Source organism: Carcharhinus amblyrhynchos, chromosome 4 (assembly GCF_965287045.1).
Source record: "Carcharhinus amblyrhynchos chromosome 4, sCarAmb.v2.hapA, whole genome shotgun sequence".
Lineage (NCBI taxonomy): Eukaryota > Metazoa > Chordata > Chondrichthyes > Carcharhiniformes > Carcharhinidae > Carcharhinus > Carcharhinus amblyrhynchos.
In genome coordinates this window covers 103,505,610-103,528,816 of record NC_137327.1, presented here as the reverse complement: position 1 = coordinate 103,528,816, position 23,207 = coordinate 103,505,610, and the positions used below count along the sequence as shown (strand labels likewise).

At 43.4% G+C, this 23,207-nt stretch overlaps 1 protein-coding gene across 2 annotated transcripts in view; it reads right to left on the bottom strand.

Moving 5' to 3' along the window:
- klhl4 (kelch-like family member 4) overlaps nucleotides 1-23,207 on the bottom strand; it is a 200,407-nt gene that overhangs the window by 125,764 nt on the left and 51,436 nt on the right. Inside the window, exon 1 of one of the 2 annotated variants that reach the window (XM_080187716.1) lies at nucleotides 15,477-16,035. The exons of the other annotated variant lie outside the window; for it this stretch is intronic. Coding sequence (XP_080043842.1) covers nucleotides 15,477-15,892 — 416 coding nt within the window. The 5' untranslated portion in view covers nucleotides 15,893-16,035. Of the gene's footprint in view, nucleotides 1-15,476; nucleotides 16,036-23,207 lie in introns of those variants that run through there. 2 annotated transcript variants of the gene reach the window in all.

Here is a 23,207-nt window from a genome sequence, read left to right as displayed (position 1 = left end):
CAGAATTGAGAGATGTTCCGTCTCTAGTGTCCTTCAACATACATGCATAGAAACTAGAGGCAGGAATAGGCCATTCAGTCCTTCAAGCCTGCTCAACCATCCAGCAAATTCTCACCTCCCTCTGCTCTCCCTCCCAACGTTTTGGTCTCAACTACTTTTTGGGGTAATGAATTGCACAGATTCACCACTGTCTGGGTGAAGTTTCTATGACATCCTCTCTCATTCCTCTAAATTCCAGTGATTATAATGCTAACCAATTTAGTTTCTCCTCATATGACAGACCCGCCATTTCAGGAATCAGCCTGGTTAACCTTTGCTGCTCTGTCTCTATAGCAAGAACATTCTTCCTCAGATAATACTCACATAATACTCCAGGTGTGGTCGTACCAATGCCCTATACAATTGCAATAACACATTCCTATTCCTATATTGAAATCCTCTCGCTATGAGCGTCAACATACCATTTGCCTTCTTTACTGCCTTCCGCACCTTCATGCTTTCAGCAATTAATGCACATGGACACCAAGGTCTCACTGAGCATCCACCTCTCAATTTACACTGATTCAAATAATAATCTGCCTTCCTATTATTGCTACCAAAGTGGATAACTTCACATTTATTCTTATTATGTTGCATCTACCATGCAGTATAATGCAGTTGACAACTGCCAAGAGATTCAGCTAAACTATTAACAAAAAAAAAATCCTACCTTAAAAGGGCCTTCAGTTGCAACTAGTGCTATTTTGCTGGTCTATTCACTCTTCATGACATAATCCTCTCTAAACACAACAGAATCACAATTGAAAATGAAACCAGTCCACACATGTACAAACAGCTTTGTCCAGCATGAATCTAACTATAGATTTTAACTCTTTCAGGCACACTTAAAACTATAACTCATTTCTAATATTCACCAATACCCATATACATCCCTTAAAATGACCATATTTTCCTAACACCCTGTCCTTCTTGATGGTACTGATGATGTATTTGGAAGGTAGTGTGTGGAAGGTACTGTCCAAAGAAGCTTAGTGAGTTGCTTATGTGCCATGTTATATCAGTTCTTTCCATAGTAAGAGGCGATTTTCATGGCTTATCAGATATGTTTGTACTGAATAGTCCATATTTTCACATTGATAGACTATTAGTTCTTTCTACATAAGTGTGACACAACATTGTTGAGCAACGCACAAGCCAACTTATTTTTCATTTGATTTTGGCTAAAAATGTTGCATGTTCCATACACTCTACGTTTGGACAACTTATGTTTTATTTTCTTATAAAGAAATGATGACAGGCTAGATGTTATCTGAAAACTAGCTGTACAAATATTTGGTATTTGTGTTTGAGTTTTTCAGTGGTGTTAATTTCCTGTGGATCCTGACCTCCTGCATTAGCCTTGAATATATTTCCTGCACTTTAGCACTTTTCCAGTTGAGCAATGGGGGATGCCAATTAGGGGATGAGATGTATGGGATACAAAGGCTCACTGTCTGCAGTCCAACGCTGCATCCAACCCTGTGAAGTGCCAAAAGTCCTTTGTGCTGAAGCCATTACGGATTCAATATTTTGGAATTTGTCCTGTGGTCACTTGCAGAAGAATACATCATGGAACAGAACTATCCACTGAGCAAGATAAAGCATATTCTACACATGTCATTAATGCCAGATGATTTGTCTCAGCAGAATTCACTTAACATCAGTGAGTTCTCAGCAGTTCTCCAGCACCTTCTGCCCAGCAACTCAGAACTATCTGCAACGACAAACTGGTTCAAGCTTGCCACAGCTACTTTGTGCTGTTTGGATCCTACAGCAGCAGTAAAAGCATTGATGAGAAATGCCACAATGGCTAGGTTTATGGTTTATGCAACAGAGGCTTGCACTTGTGGATGTCACTGATATTTCCTGCATGGTGGCAGCGTTGCAGATAACTTTTCAGCCAATTAACTAACACATTACCGAACTGCACATCTGGAGACAAGGGGCTGTTTAAAACACACCACTAGAAAATACACTGGCTGTGATCTATGATCTACAAACAATTCTGGAGTAGCAGAGAGCAGACTGACTCTTTTGCCAAAACCTAATTTCTGTTCATCACCCTCAGTACAGTTACCCATTCACTATCAGTGCCCTTTCCTTCTTGTTTGAAACCTTAACCGCATCACTGAATTTTCATTCCCATTATACCACCATAATTTAAAAGAAAAATTACTCAAGTCATGTATCTCTATGAACCTTGTCTCTGTGTAATGTTGGGGATCTTAGTTTCACTGTTAATGCTTTGAGATGGGATCCAGTAACTGAAACAGAACTTGGAGATATCATTTCAGCAAATATTCAACAATCTGATGACTCTATGGTTTGATTCTTAACTTTTCATCTTTTAAACTGATTAAGTGGCTTGTTGTTATCTGACAAGTTGTTTTAAAACAGAATTCATAATTACAGGTACAACATCATGAGTTATTTGCTGTTCACGTCAAAACAATCTTAATGTATAAAACTGACCATTTAAAAATTAGCTACACCACTATTTTGTTAATTCCTAATAACTGAAGTGTTACTACTGTAAAACTAATGTTGAGATGAAGAGGGAAGGGGCCAAACGACTCTCCTCTTGTCCCATTCCTCGTTTGACAGAACAGGTTTTTTTTAAGTGATATCCTTTCCAATTCAATTAATGTTTAACCATTCACAAACGGTGACTATAAATGACACAGACATGACATATATTCCCTGAACAGAGGTATTCTTTCAGTTGAGAGAGCAGCAGTAGGGAATGGCAATTTATCAATGGGTGAGCTGTAAGGGATGCATAGGTCCAGTATCTGTAGCTGCATCTAATCCCATGAAATGTCAGAAGTCCTTTGTTCTGAAGCCATTGCAGGTTGAATGTCTAGGAGTTGATCCTGTGGTTACTTGTGCAAGACTACATCATGGAACAGAACTATCCTGTTAGCCAGATAAGGCATATTTTCCATGTTAAATTAATTTGCGATTTAAAAAAAAAGAGAATAGCATTTATTATACATGACACGGTTTAGAATTGGAAAATAAGAATCCCTACAGTGCAGAAAGAGGCCTTTCAGCCCATCAAGTCTGCGCCAACCACAATCCCACCCAGACCCCATGCCCGTAACCTCACATATTTACCCTGTTAATGTCCTGACACTATGGTCAATTTAGCATGGCCAATCAACCTAACGTGCACATCTTTGGACTGTGGGAAGAAACTGGAGCACCAATGGAAGAAACCCACTGGTTTCTGTGTGGAGGAAACCCACGTGGACAAGGGGAAACTGTGCAAACTCCACACAGACCGGAATTGAACCTGGGTCCCGAGCTCTGTGAGGCAGCAGTGCCAACCACTGTGTCACCATGATGCGCTAGTTTAAGTAAAATAGTAAAAACATGCTCTGACTTTCACACACACTCAAAGCTCACACTTGCTCAAAGAGATCGAGATGAAGTGGAAGGATAGATTAAGCAATTGAAAGTCCAGTAAATTTAAAGGGGTAAGTGGATCTTGAAGATTGGTTATTTGGCTAGCTTCAGGCTGAACCCAGTGGTCCTTCTGGCAGTTTAAAGATGTAGGCAGGTGATATATCTGTTTCTCTGAGTATGGCAGCTGTGGGGTTGAGTTCTTATCAAAAATCTCTGTCGTTGGCAAATGCCGCCCCCCACCCCCAAACACCAACCTTTTCCTTTCCTTTTGTTTCCAACTCCTAAGTTATAGTTCCCAGTGACCTGCAGTATCTCGTGACAGGAATTGATCTACAAGATTTTAACAGTTTCTGCAAGCTAAATGTGAAAAAGGTTATAACATCTCTGCTCAATACTGTCCACATCCATGCATTTTCATCAGAGGTTACTTTCTAATTTGCAAACACTGAGGCTAGTTGGGTACTTCACTAATAGCTCAGCAATGATCAACCAAGTCAACTCCAAGCAGGTTACCTAGAGCAGGTAATTTGGCATATTCCTTATGCTGCATATAGTGCATCCAGTGAACAGCTAAATTCTAAGATTGCTTGGACGTGGAAGGAGGTGAAAAATAGTTTTTACTATTGGAATTTGTACATACCAATATTGCCACTCGTTTCCCCTTGTTATTTGTAACTATCATGAAACTATTGTGTTCTGATGTACACCATTGTCCTGGATTTTTACTGTGACAGAGAGGCTCACTGTCTTTTGAAAAGGGCAGATGTGCCCGGAAATCCCCAAACGCGATACCTACATTTTCATGGGGGTGGGAATGGGGACAGGTCCCGTTTTGTATATACACATTTCACGGATGTGGCTACCATTGGAAATCAACAGCTGCTTCCACTCAAGTTGAATTTTATTCTCACAGGTGACTGAGACATGACGTGCGCAGAGTAGCTCTGGTAGGAGCAAACTCTCAACTTTTGTGCATAACCAGGGTGCACCTCTTGAGAGGTGCAAGTGCCCCTGAGGAGCTTACTATAAACTTGTCTTAGCTGCCCCAGGATATACAAAAAAGTCAATTCCAACTATGTTGTTTTAATCCAAAGTTCTGAGCCAGTGGGTCTGCTGGATTTGCATCTGGAGGCCCGAGTGAGGGCAGATGGTCAGAAGGAATGGCCTGCACTATGTGCACCTGGAGTGAGGAGGAGGAGATCCAGGATGCCCAGGTACTACCCTGCAGGAAGGCTGTATAAACCTACCTAAATATGATGGAGAACCAGAGCTGAAAATCGCTGAGTCAAAGTCCCAGGATGTTGACAGATAAATGTCGTATGATCCAGCAACAACTTGAGCAAGAATCCGTCTACCCCATATACTGCAGTGGCTGTGAAGGTAACCATCACCCTCCTGCCTTAGGATCTTTCCAGACCTCATCAGAAGATCTGTCTGGTATATCCTGGTCAGCAACATGCAGCTGTAGTAAGGCTGAACTTCTACTCTTTCTGCCTGGGGGGGTGATCACATTACTTGCCCATTAGATTTGGTGTCTCAGACGCAGAGCGCCACAACTTTTGTCCAATTAGTGGCTTCCCTCAAGTGCAGTGTGTTACTGATTGCACCCACCTTGCCATAAAGGCTTCAAATCATTATTTGGGCATCTTCGTAGACCAAAGGCTCTTGTACTCAATCAATGATTGACCACAACAATGTCTTCCTTCATATGTGTATAAGGTCACTTGACAGTTGCCATGATACATTCAAACTAAAGTATTCCCAACTCCTTCAGCTGCTTCATTCACCAGCACAGTTCTGTGGTTGTCTAGTAGGGGTTAAGGACTGCCAGTTAACAATCTGGATAACGACCCCCTATCGAACCCCTCAAACAAGTCAGAGTGCATCTACAACATCAACCATATTGTCATTGAGCAGGCAATTAATCTCTTAAAAATGCGCTTCAGACACCACAATTGCTCAGGCGGAGCTCTGCAACATGCCCAGCAAGGCTAATAGTAGTGGTTTGCTGCATGCTGCTCAACCTTGCACATCGGAGAGGCTTAGAAATCAGTGACGATAATGCCATGGTCAGAGATCCAACATCTGAGGAGAAGGTGAGAAGGGTGAGGAGGAAAAACAGGACCCCCATCAATTCTGATGATTACCAAGTGGAGGAAGAAGGGGAGGTGCCAATGGCAGAGTAGCTGGGGGGATGTGCATGTAGCCAGGGATCATCGTCAGCTGTGTCCTTCAGCCAAATGAATTCACACAAGGTCCCTGAATCTTACACTTTCCATCAGTCAGAGCCTGATGAGCAATTTCCAAATAAAAACATTTTACATTGACGCCACAATGATTCAATGGTGAGGAAAGTGGTGGCCTGCCTCATCGTTAAGCATTTGTTAGGGATCTCCTTGAGACTGCAACTTCAGCCTGGGCAGCCATGTGGCTCAGTTAAAGGCTCTGGTGGAGGGGCGGGCAATGGCAGGGCTGAGAAGCTTCCAGTGCCTTTACCCCACTAGGTGACCTGCACAGTGTTAGCCTTCAGGTGGGGTTGATAGGGTTGGCCACTGCTATGTAACCATCACCCATTCCAGTAACCTCTGTGTTAACAATGTGATCATCCTGTGAAGAGTACATAACTCCTCATGTATTCCATGGATGTCAGCACTCATATGCTGAGTGGACTGATCCAGGTTACTGAGAGAGGCTTGTACCTTACCTTGCCAGACATTTATTCTGGGTGCTGCTGCGTGTGTTTCCTCATGGGATTGGTCAAACACTCATAGCCAGAGCTCTTGCAGTTGAATCCCTAGGAATATGTAGAGCTCATCATGGTGATGGACTCCTTCATTCACAATCCTAGAGCTCCCACTGACTTAGGGAACCCCACGAGATATCTACACATCTTTTACTTATTGTCCAAATACTGTGTCCCAAAAGGTGATTCCTGAGGCTCCATGTTCTTCCCATTGGAGCTTGAGCATCACTTTCCTCTCTCCTCCAAGCGGGACAGATGTGTACAGATGTGTTTGACATTGATACCTCCTCCTGTATCCTGCTGTGATGACTTTCACTTTGTGCCACCAATGCTACAGGTGCACTACAACCCTTGTATCTGAATTGGCAGTGTGTGACTTAGTCAGAAGCGATGCTGTCTCAGACATCACTTCCTTCTCTTGATGTCCAAGGGATGATCTGGCATAGGGGAGTGAGGGAGCAGAGCTGGGACAAGTGTGGGGCACAAAAGGAGTTATTTAGATATAGCCTGTCACATTATGAAGACATGCTGTGATGCACACCACTGTCTTTAACTATTCTGATGCTGCCTATATGATGCAACCCCTCTCATTGTTGCACTCACTCTCATTCAAAGTCCCCTTGTGCTCAATGCATTGACACCATGATCGCCACCATTAGCCCCATGTGCCAAAGTGATTTCAATTGTCTTTAGCACCTATTAGCTTCACCATCACTAATAGATAGCTGCTCAATGACCCGGCAATCTCCATTGCCACCACTTCAACAGAGCAAATTCAGACTGATCCCCCCAAGTCTGGGCCACCTCCTTGCTGGTCTTTATCCTTTCCCATGACATGATTTTATGTTAGTCTGTCATATAGTGCATTCTATTAGATGGTGTAGGAAGGAATGAATGGACTGAATCTTCCCAGGCTGTGTAGAACTTCAACAAAAATGGCTTTATTCAACATGCATGAGGGAGAGCAGAAATTATGGCTGTAACTGCAGCTTACTTCTGAGCTATTCCACTGAGCATTAGCTCTTACAGATTCTTATACCCCTTCCTTCACATTACAAAGTATCACATTTATATCAGGTCATCAAATTCTTAATTTGAATTTGTTATCATTCTGTTTTTGATTACATTGTCTTGTGTGCTTTAGTTTTAACTGTTTTCTGGACATCTCCAGTATAGTTATTTAAGATATCAAAGTGTTGTATTTGTCAAACTGATTTAGATGGGGTGTTAATTGTCCCATCTCCTGGATACTTGATTAAGTTTTCAGAGTTCAACGATTCCGCTTAACCTTTTGGAGACTTCACAAGTGATATTAATCCTCATAAAGATGTTGTGTAACCTTGGAACGATTCCATCTAGGCATGACTGTTATAGTGCGTCTGAGATGTAGTTATTTGCATTTTGGCCTGTCTGCCTGCAGTGAGTACTGTCTGTTTAACCCTTTCCCTTCCTCTCCTGCTGCAAGCCCATATTCCCTGGGTTTTGCCCTAATACAGATGGGTGGCAAGTGGATGTAATAATGAATGACACCATTCATCATTCATCCACCCACTGAGTCTTGTCAGCTAACTGTATGACTGCAGAATATAAGTACCCTCTGTAGTGGTGGTAAGGTAATGCCATCTCTATGGCCGTATGTTGTAAATCCACACCATGTTTCATTAGTTCAGGAAAGTGCACTTTGATTAGATGACAATTTTTTTTCCGAGGATAATTCCATGATGAGTCATTCTTTGCAGGGTCAGCTACCAGTTGAACAATATCTACTGAGTTCCCAGTCACCTAATGAGGCAATGATATCTCCTTTGAGGCACAGGAACTTCACTGTAGATGACTAAACTCTCAACTGGACCTTTCTGAACAGCCTGCTTTTATTTCTTATCCCGAGTCACCCAACCCAGCTTGAGTCCATCTCTGACCATTCCCTTCTTCCAGGCATGCCCAAATATAATCCACTCACCCCTAGAACCAAAAATCTGATGTTTGGCGAGACGCTTATGGAAAGCGAGCAAGAAATTCTCCCATCTCTGTGCACCGGACACACAGATATAAGTCTAGACCACTGTGTAAAGTAACAAGAATAATAGTCTTCTCAAGAATACCATCTGATTCAGAGTACTGTTGGAATTTTATTGTAAAATTGAGTACTTTTTAGACATAATACAAGAGTTATTCAGCAAGTGCAAAATAACTCAAAATGGATCTGATTTTCAGCTTGTATGGATGTGTGAGTTTCATATAATATCATTAACTGTTTTCTGATTCGTAACAGAATAACCCCTACCTTACAGAACATATGTGGGTAGAAGAAAGGGGACTATTAAAATCTAATTCAGGATGGTATGACTATTGGGTTTTTTCACTCTGTACAATCAAATGAAATATTCATTTATGATCGCATCTGTTATATAATCTGAATATTTAATTTAAGAGTCTCTTTGTGCTCTCCCACGTAATGGTTACACTCTTGAGATAGGTAACAAAGGGGAAAAGAACAATTATTTCCGCTTTGAATTATTGAATAAGATGCATTCAAAAAAAAATTCTCTTTGGATTACATTTTGACACTGCCACCAAGAGCCCCACATTAAAACAGCCCAAGCATTAAATCCTTCAACGTAGTCCAATTGAAGCATACGGTATCTGCTAGAAAATCCTTTACAACTGCAATGTATATCTGAAAAATACCTCCAACCACTGATCTGAACATTACCATTACAATTCTCCAACCCTGCACACTCATGCACAGATTGCACTAGGGCTAGAGAATCGCAGGGGAGGGGACATAGTGCATTTAATGCAGGGGAGAAGCTCCTTCTAACGTGATGGCCACAGGGAGGAGCTCAGAGGCCATTGATGTTCCTGGGCGGTCACGCGCAAGACTGGCCAGCGACTAGCCATTACCCAATGGCACTCTTGCCGTGGCACTGCCAGAGTAGCACTGACAAAGGGTAGGGCTTGAAGGGGGTTCACGGAGGGGTGCCTGAAGATGACAGGATCTGAAGGGGGTGCCTGAAGGGGCAGGGCCTTCAGCAATCCCATAGTGAGATATTACTCACTTGGGGGAGTGGAGGTCTAATGCCAGCAAGTATGGATTTGGGGTGGCAGAACACTCTCATGCCTGTGTGATATGGGTGGGGACCATAAGGGTTCTGGGGATGTAGAGCTGACATAGACATTTAGTGATGGAGTGAGGCTGCCCCTCCGGGGTCAAGGGTTGGGGATGTTCACCATGTCTGTGGGGGTGGGGGGCTGGGGTTGCGATATCTGTGGGAAGTGGTGAAGGGGAACATTCAATTTAACTTAGAGATGGGAAGCCCAATCTCAGAGGAGCCAGTCTTGCCGGCGTTCTTTGATCCCACTCCAAAAACAATTTGAAATATGGGAGAATACACTGAGACTCTTCCCAAGGCTCAAAAAGATTTCTCAGTGTGGTTAAATTGAGAACTGAATTGCCCCAACCCTCCTAATGGGAATCTCATCTGCTTTTCTGCTGGGGCCAACACATAGAAATCTTTTGGGAGAATTGCACCCCACATCTCTTAAAAAACAGATATAAGAAAGTGACAACTTTTTTTAAGCGTCTTATTCAGTTTCAATATACCTATTCTGTCTCAGCTTCTGCTGAAACCTTCAGCATCTTTTCCTTACTTCTGAACTGGGCATTTCTGATGTTTCCTTGACCAGTTTCCCATCTCCCATCCTCCATAAACTTCAGCTCATTCAGAGTTCTGCTGCTCATCTCTTAACTTGCACTGAGCCTCATTCATCCATCATCTGTCTATTTGCTGATTTACACTGACTCCCAGTCCAACGATGCATCAATTTTAAAATACACATTCTTATTTCCAAATCCCTTCATGGCATCACTGTTCCCTACCCCTGTCGTACCCTGCGACCAGTCAGGATTTCTGTCCTCCTCCAATTCTGGTTTCTTGCATGCTCCTCGCTGTCTTTGTCCCTGCATTACAGGCCATGCCTTCAGCTGCCTCAACCCGAAGGTCTGGAATTCTCTCCCGACACTTTTTTGCTTCTCTAGCTCTCTCTCCTCAACTTAAGATGCTCTTTAAAACCTATCTCTTTGACCAAGCCATTAATCAATTGTCATACAATCTCCTTATTTCATTTAAATTCTGTTTAGATAACGTTCTTATGAAGTGCCTTGAAATACTTAAATAGATTAAAGCTATATAAATGCTAGTTGTTATTGATGAAACAGTTCTCATACTATGTTTATATTATTACCCCATTACAGGATTGAAATGATGTTGTGGGGGGGGGAGAGATTTTGCTCCTGCTTTTGCCGGCTATGGGGGATATTGTGCCTTCGTTTGCCAGCTATAGGGGATGTTGCACCTGTGTTTGCCAGCTATGGGGGATATTGCGCCTGCGTTTGCCAATTATGGGGGTTATTGTGCCTGTGTTTGCCGGCTATGGAGGATGTTGGACCTATGCTTGCTGATTATGACAGATACTGTGCCAGCGTTTGCCGGCTATGGGGGATATTGCGCTGGTGTTTGCCAGTTGTGGAGGATCTTGTAGCTGTGTTTGCCACCTAAGGGGGGATATTGCACCTGTGTTTGCTGGTTATGGGGAATATTACACATGAGTTTGCCAGATATGGGGAATATTACACATGCGTTTGCCGGCTATGGGGAATATTACACATGCGTTTGCCGGCTGTGGCAGGTATTGCACCTGCATTTGCCACTATGTGGGGTATTGCACCTGCATTTGCCACTATGGGGGGTATTGCACCTGCGTTTACCAGCTATGGGGATTATTGCACCTGCATTTGCTGGCTATGGGGAGTATTGCACTTGCGTTCGCCAGCTATGGGGATTATTGCACCTGCATTTGCTGGCTATGGGGAGTATTGCACTTGCGTTCGCCAGCTATGGGGATTATTACATCTGCAGTTGCTGGCTATGGGGAGTATTGCACTTGCGTTCGCCGGCTATGGGGATTATTACATCTGCAGTTGCTGGCTGTGGGGAGTATTGCACCTAAGTTTGCCGGCTATAGAGGATATTGCACCCGCATCTGCTAGTAATGGGGGATATTGTGCCCAGGATTGCCGGCTATGGAAGATTTTTTACCTGCTTTTGCTAGTGATGGGGGATATTGCGCCCATATCCATTAGATATAGAGTGATTTTGGGCTCATATTTTGCTGGCTATGCAGGATTTTGTGCCCACGTTTGTTGGCTATGGTGGGGAATTTGTATCCAGGTTTGCCGGCTATGGGGGGGATTTTGTGCCCACATTTGCTGACTATGGGGTGGGGGGGAGGTTGTACCATGTTTGTCGGCTGTGGGGGATATTGTGCTTGTGTTTGTTGGTTATGAGGGAGGGGATATTGCACCCACATTTGCTGGCTATGGGGGAGGGGATATTGTGAACACGAAATCCCTGTGAATGCCTGAAATTGGGAATCTCACCGGCCAGACCTCAGGTTCTGATTCTCCCACTCCTCGTCAATGACATAACAAGTTTTCCACCCAGGAAGATCCCCACTGCATTGTATCCACCCCCGCGCCCCCCAACTGGGAATTCCCCCTTCACCGCTGTGACATCTCATAGGCAAGATTTACAACAGGTTTTCAAAATGTGGAACAGGCCAAGTGCACCTGCTAGGGGTGTCCAGGCATGTATAGCTCCAGAGAGAGGAACATGCCTGGGCACTGTCCACTGACACTCCCTCCTGCACCCTGGCAGTTTTCCTGGCATTACATTGGCATCCTGGCAGTAATGGAGACCAATGTACATGGGGCAAGAGGAATATTTGGAGCTGGGGCCCTGGTTGGTGAGGATGGTATCTCTGTCTGAAGGGGAAGGTTCTAAGGTGTTTTTTTTTGTTCCAGAGGCCCTTTAGAAAGGACGCCCTGACCTCTAGAGTGCCAACATGGCTCTGCCAGCAAAACGGTGTGAGACGCACCTCCAACATTGAATTTAAGTGCTGGACAAAATGGAGAGAAAAGCTAGCTGTGCAGCTGGAGAGCTACACACCGGTTTTCTCACCTCATCTGGCACTTTAAAAGGAAACTACTTCATTTCTATTCAAAACCCAGGATAATGGCTGGAATTTTAACATTGCACCCACCATGGGAATCGGAGCAGGTAGGGAACGGACTGTGGAAAGGTCTGTCGACCTCGGGTGGGATTTTCCAGTTTTGGAGTGAGCAAGGCTGGAAAATCTCATCCAGTGCATCAGATCATTTCCCAGCACCTATTAAATGTCCAGAACAAAAAGCATTTGAAGAAAGAATTTATCAGATTCAGGTGGCCTACCTCTTTAAAAAGATCTGTGCCACATGTGGAAAATGCTTCCACAGGAGTGAGATGCTGTAATATTCATGAGTATTCTGCTGCAACTTGATGAGATGATGTAGGAAGCATTTGCACACCTCCATGTTACACCCACCTTATCATTAGTATTTGTATGTCAATTCATTCTGATTATGATGCTGGTAAATGACTATATGCTTGTGGGTGGTAATGATTGCCATCTGTGTGGGTAGAACGTGTTTGTCAGGGTGAAATTATCATCCATTTCCAGTCTGCCTGTTTTAAAAATCTTCAGCCTTTATCAAATTTTAAAAAGAGTGCTTTTTCATTGGGTATAACTGAAGCTGTGTTTTCAGTGTGCCAGGTCTCTGGGTGGTCAATTTTGCAGCAATTCGGAGGTGGGACTGAAAGGCAGCATTTTTTTTAATCATTATCTGACACATACCTTGTTGATCAGCCAAATCATAAAATCTACAGTGCAGAAGGAGGTCATTTGGCCCATTGAGTCTGCACCGACCAGAATCCCACCAATCCCATAACCCCTTGCATTTACCCCAGCTAGTCCCCCTGGCACTAAGAGGCAATTTAGCATGGTCAATCCACCTAACCCGCACATCTTTGGATTGTGGGAGGAAACCAGAGCATCTGGGGGAGAATGTGAACTCCACACAGACAGTATCCCGAAACTGAGAATTGAACCCAGGTACCTGGCGCTGTGAGGCAGCAGTGCTAACCACTGTGCCACCGTGCTGTCTCTCTTCCATTTTCTGGCAATGTTGTTAGGACTTTTTAAAGACAAGATAGAAGGATTTTTTTCATTGGAAAATTAATATATTTTTATGCCACCAGTCACAGAAAATACTCTTTGATGCCATAACATATGACTTTGATGTCTTTTTTTTCACAATCCTGAGGGAGTGAAATGATCCTCGGGTTTCTCATCAGGTATAGAAGTGTTTTTCATTGAATAATTGAATGGTGCAAGAATCTTGTGGACTAAATGGTCAACTCCTGTTTCTGTGTTTGGAATTGAATTACCAGGATTTGCAGTCTATTATAGCCTTGTACAGTTTGGAATCTCAAAGTCTGTGTCCATAGTAACATGCTGACAGTCAGTTGCATTTGTCAGCCAAACCATTAGGAAAGTCCCTGGCAGGATTTCCAGTCCTGAAGATCGGAGGTGGATGGGTGCAGAGTTTTGAATCACGGACTGGTATGTCAATTTGCCATCACCCATCCCAACTCCCAGCTGTATTCCTGGAGGCAGGATGGGGGCAGTAATGTTTTCTGCCTGCAAGCAGAAGGTAGTAAATTAAAGGTGGTGAGTAATAGGTTATTTAAGACGTATTGTCCGAGACAGACTAGATGTTTTCTGTTAGCCTGTGGGTCCCCCAAGAAGTTAGGGAACAGGTTGCTGCCTGGTGGCAGACTTTGTGGCCCTCCCTGTCAATTTGTCTTCAGGTGCAGCTACAGGCTGCCCTTTGGAGGACCCTTTCCCTGAGGGAATTTTTTAATTTAAGATTTTAAACATTTAGAGGGTGAAGCTCCCATCTGAAGGTTTCCTCTCTCTCGCTTCCCTGAACCACAAGCTGCCGCTGCTTCGTGTTAGAGGACTTCTTATTTTTACCGTCAGTTTTGGACAGTTTGTTTGCCATCGTTAATCGGACTATGAGCCCACCATCTGATCTCTGGCCAATTCTGGGAAAAGCAGTGACTGTTCAAAAGGTTAAATTAGCAGAGGACAATGTTCATTATTTCTGGGAAAATTATTCACAATTTTCTGATATTTTCTCTACTTTGATAAAGATTTCTGTGAGTGATTTTCGACTCCACCCACCCCCCACCAATATATGGATTGACTTTTCCTTCTTTTTACATACTTCTCTCTGTCCCATGATGTGGATTACTCTTCAAAATATAATGGTGGTTTTGACAGTGTGCCTTTAGGCTCTTGCAATATTCTTAGAGCAGCCTATAGAAACTTGGTTTTCAAATTTCTCTCCTTCTCAGTGGCCACCTGTTCCCTGCTCCGCCTGTTGTCAGGAAGCTTTTTTGGCGCAAATGCAGGCTCAGAATTTGAATCTAACCACTATTGATCTATTGTGCCTATATCCCAACACTCTTCCCATGTGCTGCCCCTTCACTAAACAGTCTTTGACACAGAGTTACTTGCTGAGGTCCAAGACTTTACGAATCAATATGTATGGTGTAGAATTATGTAGAATTACTTAGATTTTACAGCATAGAAACGTACCACTCAACCCGACAGGTCTTTTCTACACACTACCCCCCTCCTGTCTTGCTTCATCTCACCCTATCAACATACTCTACACCTAGTTTCTCCCTCATATAGTTACTTAGCGTCAGCCTAAACTCATATATGCTTTTCAAATCAATCACTCCATGTTCCACATTCTCACCATGCACAGTACCTGGACCATCTTTGGAGTGGGTCCAATATAAGTTTTGGGAAGTATAAATCAGAAGTTTCTACTGATAGGGTACTGGGGAGAAACACCAACATAATCTGCTTTCGACAAGTGCCACAAAATGAAGCTCTGAATAAACATGATTTTGACACATTTTAAATATAACCCAGAATAAATCATTTGTCTCCTCTGCTGACTGTAGTGAAAACAGAAGTACGTCTGAGGCTACGTTACCAGACCACACAAAATTCTGCTCTCAGCCTATGGAGTTGCAGCATACATTTGCATCTTTTTACTAAGCGGTGATAAACATGTGATTGCAGGCAAATTATCTAGAGGCATTAGAATCCTTCATGAGAATATCGTAATAATACGCCAAGCAGCTGATCAGTCACACTTATCAGAGATAAAGGACCAGAAAAAGCTAAGAGCATGCATAAAATATGCTGCCAATATTATGCATACTCTCAATTATGGCCCAAATATATATACATACATATTTTAAAAGGAATTATATAAATTACATTCAGTTTTCCTCAGTATTAGTGTTTTCTCATTGCAAGCTCCTACCTCTCTGTAGCCTCGTCTGTAAGATCAACACCTTCAGATTCCACTGCTCCTTTGTTTTCTTTCTCTTCTTCTTTAACAGTGTCTTCTTGTACAGAAATTTTAGCAAGTCCTTCATTCTCTGGCGTGCGTGGCACAGTATTCTGCTGTTGCCATGGCTGACTGTCAGGTCTGCTGTAAATAGGAGCTGGCACAGGTGCCAGCAAACTGTTTACAGGACTACTGTTTTTCCTCACTCCACCTCTGTCCCGAGAGTGGCTTTTCAACCTGTTTTGACCCATGCCACGGTGCTCAAATCCCTCCTGCTGGAGGCAGCCACTGTTACCAGAAGAGCTTTGCGAGGGGTGGCTGAACCATTTCCACCTCAGCCTCAGAATCTGCTTCATGTCAAACTCTTTCCTCCCGGACACAGACATCATTGTCCAAGGCAGTCTTAAACTTGTGAACGTGAGCCTGCTTTTGTTTGTTATCCACCGTCGCACGCCTCTGCACCAAATCCCTACACTGGAGAAACCAACAAGAACAAGCCCTTTCTTCTCTGAGCTGTACACAGTACAGCTCGCACTCGCTGCAAATACTAAGCTGCTGCTAACAGTGTAGGTGGGATACCATACTGACAGGATGATGAGGTCAGCCCTCAAACGAGTAAATCAGATTAACACAGGAAGACAGCAACCAAAACTCTAAACAGCAGCTGGTCCTACACACAGTTAAACACAGGTTTAGCAGCACTGTTCTTTGCTTAGCAAGATCCCGTCTGTTTAAGGAAATACAAGCTGTAATATAAGATCCAGGAAAACCTGCAATAAATAAAGTACGAGGCTTGCATTTCCCGGGAGAAGTGCATGCAGCCTGTTCCTTTTCTATATGGCACTCACATGAACTCACTAAAGGATTGAGACAACAACAAAAGCATTTATTTTTGGTCTGGCTTTAATGGTTCCTTGACTTGCCTTAACACTTTCTTCACTGAAGAAAAGAGGTCAAAAGACAAGTGTCAACCCCGGGCACACACTAAATAGCAGTTTAAAGTGGTGAGAGGGGAGAATGGTCTGAGTCAATTAGGATGTTTTGTGATGTGATTAAACTGGGGCAAAGGCTGTTTAAATCTTGCAGAAGTGTCATTGATCGAGCACAGTTTCTCTGCATGATGTACGATGTGAAGGAATCACTGAAAGCAGGTTAAAAATAACTAAAGATGTGATTTCTTCCGACACACAATATCAGTTTTGATTCATGGTTTTCCAGTTTTTTCGCTGGCAATAAAAAAAAATCCCTAAGGATGACTTGACTCTAATGCAGGAGGTCGTGCTTTAATCAGAGACACAAAACAGAAGTAGAAATTTTGTTCCAAGTTGCCTGTGACCAAAACTTCCAGCTGTAAATACAAGCCAGAAACAGAATGAAGTTCTCTCACTCTATAAGCTTTGGCTGTCATAACTTCTTGACATTGAAAAATGATACTTAATCTACCTCACTGCACCAGGGACCCGAGTTCAATTCCCGGCTTGAGTTACTGTCTGTGTGGAGTTTGCACTTTCTCCCCATGTCTGCATGGGTTTCTCTTGGGTGCTCCGATTTCCTCCCACAGTTCAAAGATGTGCAGGTTAGGTGAATTGGCCATGCTAAATTGCCCCTTACTGTCAGGGGGACTAGCTAGGGTAAATGGGGTAATGGAGATAGGGCCTGGGTGGGATTGTAGTGGGTGCAGACTCAATAGGCCGAATGGCCTCCTTCTGCACTGTAGGATTCTACGATTTCAGATATGGATAAAAATCTTCACGTACGTTTCTGTAGGTGAAATTGTAGATTCAGTGAGAAAAACTTTTCTGCCATTTATAGTAAACTATTATATAATTATAAAATGACCCAGGTTGGAAATGACCCAAGTGCAAATGATAAAACAAAAGCAGCACTAAACTTTCTTGGAATGTTGTACAAGATGGAGTAAAGTCAACAATTTATTCCAATATAAGCCTGGATTTTAACTGACCAAATCCATCAGGAGCAGGGGAAGGGTGGGAAATGATGGTGCTGTCAGTCAGGTACAAGGAACACAAAATCAGGATTGGCATAGCGCCAACCTGGCAGTGCCAAGGGGGCAGTGCTAGAGAGCATTGCCAGTCCACTACCTGGCCATGTCCCTCCTCCCTGGAGGCTATGTTTACCTTGAAGCTCCTAGGAGACATCCTCATGACAAATTCACGCCTAGGTGAACTTGTTGTAATCCATGCTGATGTGATATCACGCCTGAGTGATTTGAAAATACAGCAGAGGTCAATATCTGATGAGGGGACGTGATAATAGTACTAAAATATCTTTAAATTAATGCTGTTATAGTCATGAACACAATGATGTCACCAGCGAGGAGCAGGCAAGATCTAAAATCGCGATCTCACAGACAAGATCAGCGACCTCCGATCTTCAGCTCCTGCCAGCATTCATATGGATGGTAGGCGTGGGCTAAAGTTGCCCCCTTTGTGACAGGAGCTAAAATAGAATCCTGAAATCCTTCAAACCCTGCACTAAGACATTAAGAGCCCAAACATATGGAAATGTCACAATCTGCGAGCAGCTGCTAAACAAGGAAGGTGAAAGAAAATGAACCAACATCTGCAGGCACAATATTGGGTAAGCGAACATGGTACAAAGCTTTCCAATTCCAGCTCCTGTCAAATTGAGAGGCAATGTATGGCAAAATGGATAGTTCTTTTTTCCTACATACAGTGGCAAAACTACAAGATAACAATAGAGTAGATTAACAAATTGGAACCGATAAGAGGAGCCACACTGCTGAGGAAGGATCGCTACAAAGTGTCTACCACTCTAAATCGAACTGAAGAAGAAAGAAAACAAACAGCAGGAATTTTGAAAGCCTTGAACACACACTTTGAAACCCGAGTGGATGTTACATGAAGATGCTATGTATTCAAAAGTAGAGGCCAAGATGCAATGTAAACCATAGATCAGTACGTGACTGCAGTAACACAGCTTTCAGAATTATGTGAAATCGAACAGCAAAAGATGATCTGAATAAGGCAGAATAGTTTTAGGCATTTGAGATCCTTCAGCGAGAACAGGTCTACTGAAAGAGCTGAAACTTACTCAAGATCGTGATAGATATGTTTAAAAATGCAGAAGTTGCAAAATATCAGCTGGAGCATACGTATGATAGAACAGGCGAGGATATATATTCTGCTGAGAGATAATGCAGGCTGAAAGAGTAGAGCAAGCACAGATAAAAAGCAAGATGCAAACACTACAGAGGATATCCTATTTTTAAAAAGTAAGAGAAGTGTTTTGAGCGCAAGAAACCAAATAATTTCACACACAAGTGTTTGGCTAGAAATAAGCAAATGCAGATGGCCTATGGAGAGATATTAGCAAAAGATCCTGGTCAAGACATCCAAAGATGTGTGGGTTAGGTTGATTGGCCATGCTAAGTTGCCCCTTGGTGTCAGGGGGAGTAGGGTAATTACTTGGGGTTACAGGGCCAGGGCCTGGGTGGGATTATTGTCATGCAGGTTCGATGGCCTCCTTCTGCACTACAGGAATTCTATGATTCTAAGAACTATAAATGATAAAACAGGTTGATTGTGTCAAGTTTATAGGAGATAAATTGTTGTGACTTTTACAATGATGAATGTTGAAGGAGAGCATCAAACAAACATGAAGTGTCAGATAGACATTGGTGCTTCTTGCAACATAATGACCTTCACAGACCTGTGTGAAGTCACTCAACATGGCAATACAAACTAAGTTTGAGGCTATATAATTCTACAGGACTCATATCGAGAGGACAAATTAGGCTGAGAGCCCAATGTGATGGCAAGAAAGAAGATTTAGAGTTTTCTATCATAGATGGGATGCCAACAACAATTCATCTCAGCTAGAGCAGGTCTGAAGCTTAGATTGGTAACCCTGAACATGCCAACAGAGGTTTACAAAATGTACAAAACCATTCACCCAGAACAGATCATAGAGGGGGAGGCAAGGTGGACTATGGTTGGCACTGCTGCCTCACAGCTCCAGGGACCCAGGTTCAATTCCGGCCTTGGGTCACTGTCTGTTTGGAATTTGCACATTCACTCTCTGGGTGCTCCAGTTTCCTCCCACCGTCCAAAGATACATGGGTTAGGTGGATTGGCCATGCTAAGTTGACCCTTGTGTCATGGGATTGGCAGGGCATAAAATGCAGGTTATGGGAATAGAGCCTGGGTGGAATTGTGGCCAGTGCAGACTCAATGGGCCAAATGGCCTCCTTCTGCCCTGTTGGGATTCTATTCTAGGAGCACAGAGGTGTGTTTACAGGGTTGTGACATCGACCTGGACAACACCATCTGGAAGTGGATGAGAGTGTAAGACCAAATCATCATTTGCCGAGAACAGTTTCAATCAACGACCCTCAAGTCAAGCCTAAAGGAATTGGAAAAGAAAGGAGTAATCAAGAAAATAACAACTTGTACGGACTGGGTTAGCAGCACGGTTGCAGTGAAACAACCTGGAAAGCTGAGAATATGCTGAGACCCAAAGGGTCAAACACTGAAGCGATCTCACTATCTCGTACAACTACTGAAGGAATTTTGCCACAACTTGCCAAGACAATGATATTCACTACCCTCGATGTGAAGGATGACTACTAGCAAGTGAAGCAGGATGAAAGTTGTAGCTTTCTAACAACATTCTGGATGATGTTTAGGAGATACAGATGTTTGTGCTGCCGTTTGCCCTTCCCAGAGCTCCTGAAGAGTTTCAGTACACACAACATGAGATAGTCAATGATCCTCCGGGTATGGAATTCATCATAGATGATCCACTAGTCTAGGGATGTGGAGGCACAATGGAAGAAGTCACCGCTGACCATATTCAGAATTTAGTACAACAGCTAGAGAGAGCTCACCAGTTGAATCTGAATCTAAAATTGTAACTGAGGATGCCTGAAGTCAAATGCATAGTTCGCGTACTGCCAGCAAAATGTCTTCACCCAGATCCTGACAAAGTGAGAGCTGTGACAGTGATGCAGTGCCCAACAGATGTGAAAGCAATGAAACAATTTGTTGGATTTATGAATTATACAGCAACAGTTTTGCCTAATTTGTCATTACTATGAACTATTACACCAACTCATTGCCAAAGATGTGCAGTGGTGTTAGAATAGAATAGAATCCCTATAGTGCAGAGGGAGGCCATTTGGACCATTGAGCCTGCACCAACAACAATCCCACTCAGGCCCTATCCCGTAACCAAACGCATTTACCCCGCCAGTCCCCCTGACAATAAGGAGCAATTTAACCATGATCAATCAACCTAACCTGTACATCGTTGGAGTGTGAAAGGAAACCAGAGCACCTGGAGGCAACTCACGCAGACATAGGGAGAATGTGGAAACTCCACACAGACAATGACCCAAGGCCGGAATGGAACTCAGGTCTCTGGCATTGCGAAGCAGCAGTGCTAACCATTGTGCCACCCTGTGTTATGAGAAAGAACAAGAATCCGTGTCCATTAAAACCAAACACCAGTGCCGGTGTTGAAGTACTAAGAAAACAATGAGGAAGTCACATCTCGTGTGATGTCAGCAAGACGGATCTGGGAGCAACCTGAATGTGGCAAGAACAAACAGACATGTTTATATCCAGGGCAGATCGAGAAAGAGTGCCTAGCTATTGTTTTTGCTTATGAGCATTTTCATCAATAGTTGCTTGGGAATTATAAAGTAAGAGTGGATCCCAGCCACAAGCTACTTCAAAGCATTTTTCTCAAATTGTTACTATCTATTCCAAAGATTCGTGAAAGAATTCGAGTAAATCTGACATGATGTATACAAGGCAATCCTTGAGTGGAGCAACATCGGCTGAAGCCATGGAAAGCAGTCTTGGCCAAAGATCAATGCCATGCTGCAACCAAACTATTCTTCCAATGGCAAAAAAAGCCACTGAAACCAGAGGTGGTGGTCACAGATGGGAACGAAAAAAATCAAGGCGAAATGGTAGAAAATTAAATATTATTTTGACAAGACTACCAAACTATTACCAGAGCTAAGAATCAGCAAGTCAGTCAAGGTACAAAACCTTCAACACAGAGCAGAATTCAGCCCATTTAGGAACTTGGGGCGTGTATAGAGAAATTGTCAGCTTGATTGTATGCAGTGGGAGTGACTGGCCAAAATATGCCAGCGCAAGTGTACAAGTAGCAAAGCTGTTTCTTCACAGTGTGAAGCTCTTCTTTCACAGCAATTAGGGGCAAGAAATCTCACCAGCTGTACTGAGTACAGAACTACCATTAATCCCAAAAGTCAACATATTTCCAACAACCGCAATGCAACAGCAACAACTACTAAGGCAACAATTGTCATAAGAACATAAGAACATAAGAAATAGGAGCAGGAGTAGGCCATCCAGCCCTTCGAGCCTGCCCCGCCATTCAATAAGATCATGGCTGATCTGTCGCTGCTCAGTTCCACTTTCCCGCCCTCTCCCCATAACCCTTAATCCCCTCTCCTATCAAAAACCCATCAACCCGCGTCTTAAAAATATTTAGCGAGGCAGCCTCCACCACTTCAACGGGCAGAGAATTCCAGAGATTCACCACCCTTTGAGTGAAGAAGTTCCTCCTCAACTCCGTTCTAAACCGCCCCCCTTTTATCTTGAGGCTGTGCCCCCTAGTCCTATTGTCTTTTTTGAGCGGGAAGAGTCTTTCCACCTCTATCCTATCCATCCCATTCATCATCTTATACGTCTCAATGAGATCTCCTCTCATTCTTCTAAACTCTAACGAGTACAAGCCCAGTTTATTCAGCCTCTCCTCTCGCCTGCTGCAGTTTTTCGCCTCGTAAGTAATAGTCCTTCCTACCATTTTTCCTACCAAAGTGGACCACCTCACACTTGCCAACATTAAATTCCATTTGCCATTTCCTGGCCCATTCGCCCAGCCTATCTAGATCCTTCTGCAGACTCTCCACACCCTCCGCACAATTTGCCGTTCCCCCAATCTTGGTGTCATCAGCAAATTTCGACACTCTACACTCTGTTCCCTCCTCCAGATCATCTATATAAATGGTAAAAAGCTGAGGCCCCAGCACCGACCCCTGGGGCACTCCACTAGTCACCATCCGCCAATCCGAATAGCACCCGTTGACCCCCACTCTCTGCCTCCTATTTGACAACCAATCCTCTATCCACGCTAACACCCTACCCCCAACTCCATGTCCCTCGACCTTCTGCAATAACTTCTTGTGAGGCACTTTGTCAAACGCCTTCTGAAAATCTAGAAAGACCACATCCACCGGCTGTCCTCTATCGACCGCCCTAGACACATCCTCATAGAACTCCAGTAAATTTGTCATGGGACACTCTTTGGACACCCTGATGAACAGCCAATGTCAATGCGCACAAATACTGTTAAGATACCTGCACAATTTGAAGTCTATGTATGAAATCAGGTGCAAAGATAGACGAGTAGAATGAACAGTTGTTAACTCACACAAACAGTGGATGCATAGTGAGCAAATTGGATAATTGAGAAAAATGCTTTGAAGTGGCTAGTGGCTGGAATCCACTGTTACATGATTCTGCATGCATATGTATCTTTTGTTTCGAACTTTCATGAAAAGGGGATGTTTTGGATTTCAAAGTGCAACTGTAATTTATGTCCCACCTGACTTACTATGGTCACATGACCATGCAATGAGGCCATCTCCCTGGAGGGTGCGATTTTGTCATTACTTTAATAAAG